The following is a 5,171-nucleotide window of genomic DNA, read 5'->3' as shown; positions in this document are numbered from 1 at the left end:
AGCCCCCCCCGCCCCCCGGGGGCCCGGGGTGGGGCCCCGGGACCCCCCCGAGGAGCCGCTCCTGGGGGAGCTGACGGTGACAGGATCGTCCCCAGACTCGCTGAGCCTCTCCTGGACCGTCACCCAGGGCCGCTTTGTCTCCTTCACCGTCCAGTACAAGGACAGGGACGGGCGGCCCCAGGTGGTGCGTGTCGGGGGCGAGGAGAGCGAGGTGACCGTGGGGGGCCTGGAGCCTGGGCGCAAGTACAAGATGCACCTGTACGGCCTCCACGAGGGCCGGCGCGTGGGCCCCGTGTCCACCGTGGGCGTGACCGGTGAGTGCGGCGGGGTCCTGGCTTGCTTCCCTCCTCCTGCTGGCCCCTGGCTCCCCGGGGGCCCTTGTTCTCCCACTCCACTGGAACCAGGAGGCCCTCCCTGCTTGGAGAGGACCCAGGAAGAGCAGGCCCCGGGGCGAGGGGCACAGCCAGCTTTCCCGGTCCTGAGCAACTTCATGCTTTCTGTGCAGTCTTGCCATGTCTGTGGATCGAGGCCAGCACGGTCCTCACAGAACTGCCGCAGGGGTGAGGGGAGTCAATGGCAGGAAGCCCTAAGAGCGGGCCTGGCACGGAGTCAGACGCTGTCAGCGTCCGCGGCTGTGATCCGTGCGATTCCCCTCTCTCTGGGGCTGCGTCTGGCTGGGTCGGCTCTGCCGTCAGTCATGGCTGAGGCACTGGCCGCTTCTTCAGCGCAGCTCGAATCCGTCCCCAGCGCTCACCCTGCGTTTGCAGCCAAGAATCCTTACAGTTCCGGGCCAACACGGAGGGCCTGGCACCTTCCCCGTGGTGCCTCAGCCCAACAGGCAGAGTGGGACACCCCAGCCACCCAGCGAGGTCACAGCGAGGCCTGTCCCCTTTCCCCTGTGCTCACACAGACAAAGACACACCGTTTTCAACTTTTAGCATAAGGGGAAAGATTAAAAATTAATCTTTCATTTTTAAACAAAAGATTCTCTGTAGAGAAACAGGGAGGTTTCCAGAATACGGGTTCTCTTTTATACTGGTTCTCTTTTTTCTAAGTAGCTGTTTTTGCTATAGGGTGCATGCACTCGCCAGAGAGACACAGAGAGATATCTGTCCCCAGGGGGATGGCCACGCTGCAATCCCTTCTCCATTCTCCTCTCGAGATCTTGGGCACACACACACATACACCTGGCGGGAAGTTATTTATTTATTTAACTTTATTTAATTAATTTATTTATTTTATTTTGACCAGGGAGGAACAGAGAGAGAGAGAAAGTGAGAAAGCAAGCAGCCAGGTCTGGAACTCGAACCGTGGTCGGCCATGTGGGAATCCAGTGCCCTTAACCACTGCACCACCTGCCGGCTCCGCACATGAGTTTTAAGTCGCCAGGTCTGGGACTTGAACCACAGTCAACTATGAGGGAGTCCAGCCACTAACCATTACGCCATCTGCCGGTCCCCAGAACATGAGTTCTTTATTCCCACAAAGCGGGACCTCATAGTGACTTAGCTGTCTTCGTTTCCAGAATCTTCCATCCCCGATTTCTTTTTGTTGCCTCAGTCAACACTGAGGAGTCAGAGGGGAAGCCACCCTGAATCGTATCTCAGGCATGAGGTAGTGAGGGCGTGCCGGGACCAGGACCTGCTGCCAGGGTTCTTTCTGGAGTGGCCCTTGGTCTGACCCTCTGTCCCAGGCACCCACACTGGCTCTGTAAGGCCCAGTGGTCCCTGTGGTAAGGACGGGCCCTGTCAGGCACTGAAGAGGCAGTGCGGTAGGGGAAGCTGAGTCTGGGAATCCGAAGGACGGACGGAGTCCTGCTCCTGGCCTCCCCACTTGTCAGCTCTCAGCTTCCTCCTCTCCAAGACAGAGTCCATCCGCCCGGCCCGAGCACGGCCTAGAGGTGGCGCTGTGGCGTGTCTGAGTGTCAGTATTCCCGCTCTGATGCTAGACGTTTTCAAATATGTGTTTTACATGTCCTGGGTAGGTGGAAGCGGCCCTTTAAGAAAGAAGCGAGCACCCGTGTGCACGTCGGAGCTGGGGCCGTGCCTGGCACCCAGCCATGCCTGGCACTCCGCCCTTGCCAGAGAACTGTGTGGAGCTAGTCAGAAACACTTCCAAACTGAGACAGACGGACCGAAGCGCAGCGGGGGTGTGGGGGACTGTCCAGCCCAATGGCCGTAATCTCGCCGCCTCCCGTTAAGCTGGGGCAGCCGCAGTCAGGCTGGATGGTGAGGCCGGTTCTATTCCCTCGCAGGCAGAAACCAAGCAGGGTGTGGATGCAGGGATGAACCAGGCTAGAAGGAAGGGCTTGGCCTAGGGGAGGCCCAGCACTTGGGGTCACGCTGGTCCCTCCCATCCTTCTTCAGGCCTCCATCCTCGCCCTCCCCAGCCAGACTCATTTCTGCCTGAGGCCTACCCACTGGCCTGTTTTTTTTTTTCTCAAAGAATTATTCATTCCATTTTATTTATTATTATTATTAATATTATTATTATTACTACTTTTAAATTGCTATAGTTGCCAGATACACACACACAGAGAGGGAGCAAGCTTCCAGGTCCAGGACGTGAACTGTGGTCAGCCAGGTGGAAGTCCAGCACCTTAACCTCCATGCCACCTGCTGGCCATTGTGAGCAGGTTTCACCTGCCTCGCGCCTCGCCTCGCCCTGCCATGGAAGCCCCCACCATTTTGCCTCTTGGACCACATTCCAGTTCGGTCAGTAGTGGGGAGCGCTTGTTCCAGGATGGTGGGAAGTGGTGGGTCCTGCCCAGACCTGAGCTCGCCCAGTGACTGACATGTGCTGGGCACCCACTGCGTGCCAGGCGCTGGGACACGGCCCAGAACAGGCAGTGCCCCTGCCTGGCACTGGCTCATGTTCCTGGCTCTGAGGGTCAGTGGTACTGTCTGGGAGGTGACAAGGGCATCGGAGAAAAGCAGTGCCCCCAGGGGAGATGTGGCGGCCTCACTGAAAAGGCCAGACCTGAAGGAGGAGGCGGAGGGTCACCTGGTCTTGCGGAAAGCGCACCCAGGTGGAGGGGAGGGCCCGCGTGTGTGCAGTGTGGTGGGGGTTGACCTGCAGGGGGGTGAAGCGTGGGGCTGACGGGGCCTCAGAGGCCATCGCGAGGCCTTGGCTCTGAGTGAGAGGGAAGCCGCCGTGGGGACAGGCTCTGCTAACGTGTCACCAGGATCCCGCTGGCTGCCCACTGAGCGGACCAAGGTGGGGCCAGGGAGGAAGGAAGGAGACCTGGTGTTAATCCAGTCCATCATGTTAATCCCACCGTGCTCGGTGGTGCTCTGTGCTCAGAGAGGGCCGTGGTGGAAGTGACAACAGGACTTACTTGTGGGGCAGAAATGAGGTGTAAGAGAGGACTCAAGATGACTCCCAGGGGAACAGCAGTTAGCGTACTGGCTATGTCCCTGGATTCCCATGTGGTCGACCGTGGTTCAAGTCCTAGACCCGGTGGCTTAAATTCACGCTGGGCACGTGTGTGTGCGTGCCCAAGATCCTGACAGGAGAACGGAGGAGAAGGGATTGCGGCGTGGCCATCCCCCCTGGGGGGTGATTTCTCGCTTCCTGTCTGTCTGTCTCTCTCTGTCTTTCTGGCGAGTGCATGCGTCCTATAGCAAAAACTTCTCCAAAAAAAAAAAAAAAAAAGGTAACTCCCAGAATTTTGACGGGAGCAGCTGGAGGACTGAGTTACTTACTGAGCTGGGGAGGTGCTGGAGGGAGCCCCTGCCAGGTGGGTTCAGGAGCCAGTTTGGGACTTGCCAGTTTGAGTTACCAATCAGGCGTGCAAGGAAGATGTCGAGCCAGCATGAGTCCAGGGGTCGGAGCGGCTGGGACATTGGCATACAGATGGAATTTCAGCCGCCTTCCCAGGGTCTCCATGACTGTCGACCCCCCTCTGCAGCAAGCACAGCCCTGGACCCCTGGCAGGGACTTACCTGCCAGACAGACGTTGCCCGTCGACATCAAAACCACCTGGTGGGCGGGGAACCAGCAGTTAGCGTAGTGGCTGTGTCGCTGGACTCCCACGTAGTCGACCGCGGTTCGTGTCCCGGACCCGGTGGCTTAAAACTCACGCCGGGCGCGTGTGCGTGCGTGCCCAAGATCCCGAGAGGAGAACGGAGGAGAAGGGATTGCAGCGTGGCCATCCCCCCTGGGGAGTGATTTCTCACTTTCTGTCTCTATGTCTCTCTGTCTCTCTCTCTGTCTGTCTGGCGAGCGCACGCGCCCTACAGTGAAAATCTCTCCAAAAAAAAAAAAATACCACCTGGTGGGCACTACGGGGTCGGGGGGTGGGGGCTGGGTGGTCAGCAGGTGGCATGATGGTTAAGGTGCTGGACTCCCACATGGCTAGCCACAGTTCGAGTCCTGGACCCGGCAGCTTGAAAATCACACCAGGTGTGTACATGTGAGTGCCCAAAATCCCAAGAGAAGATAAGGAGAAGGGATTATGAAGTGGCCACTCACCCGGGGGGTGATTTCTCACTTTCCCTTTCTCCGTGTTTCACTGAGAAGTGCACACACCCGATGGCAAAAAAACTAAAAAACTTAACAACAAAAATGACTACCAAGAGAAAAGACAGTATTTTTCTAACAACGCCTCTCGCTCTGTCCCACATCCAGAAGAGACCCCTCCGGCCACTGAGGCCCCACTGGAGCCACGCCTTGGGGAGCTGACAGTGACAGACGTGACCTCTGCCTCCGTGAGCCTTTCGTGGACAGTCCCTGAGGGCCACTTTGACTCCTTCGTGGTCCAGTACAAGGACAGGGATGAGCAGTCCCAGGAGGTGCCTGTGGTTGCAGAGCAGCGTGAGGTCACGGTCCCTGACCTGGAACCTGCCAGAAAATACAGGATGAACCTTTACGGAGTGCTTGACGGGCAGCGCAGGGGCCCCGTCTCCGTGGTCGCCATGACAGGTGGGTAAGGGGGTGAATCAGGCCCCAGCTCCACTCACTCACATCTCCCTGAGCCCCTTTTCCTAGCCCTGCCTCAGCACCACCGTTCTCTCACCGAAGGGCGAGGCCCTGCCTCAGTGGCCCTGCAGGCCTCCCCAGGCTCCTGGGAGTCTTGTTCTGTATAGGGCCCCCAGCTCCTCCCCGGGGCTGGGACTTCCCTGCCCCCTAGCCCTTTTGGCCTCTTCCCCCGCCCCCTAGCCCTTTCCGTC

General features: G+C 58.6%; 1 protein-coding gene across 1 annotated transcript in view; it reads left to right on the top strand.

Annotated features, from left to right (window-relative positions):
* The window catches only part of TNXB (tenascin XB), an 85,461-nt gene that overhangs the window by 43,966 nt on the left and 36,324 nt on the right, over positions 1 to 5,171 (top strand). Inside the window, 2 exon segments of the mRNA XM_027774133.1 lie at positions 44 to 314; positions 4,630 to 4,923. Coding sequence (XP_027629934.1) covers positions 44 to 314; positions 4,630 to 4,923 — 565 coding nt within the window.

This window comes from Tupaia chinensis, unplaced genomic scaffold (genome assembly GCF_000334495.1).
Source record: "Tupaia chinensis unplaced genomic scaffold, TupChi_1.0 Scaffold000403_1, whole genome shotgun sequence".
NCBI classification, from domain to species: Eukaryota; Metazoa; Chordata; class Mammalia; order Scandentia; family Tupaiidae; genus Tupaia; species Tupaia belangeri.
This window is presented reverse-complemented; position numbering and strand designations above follow the sequence as displayed.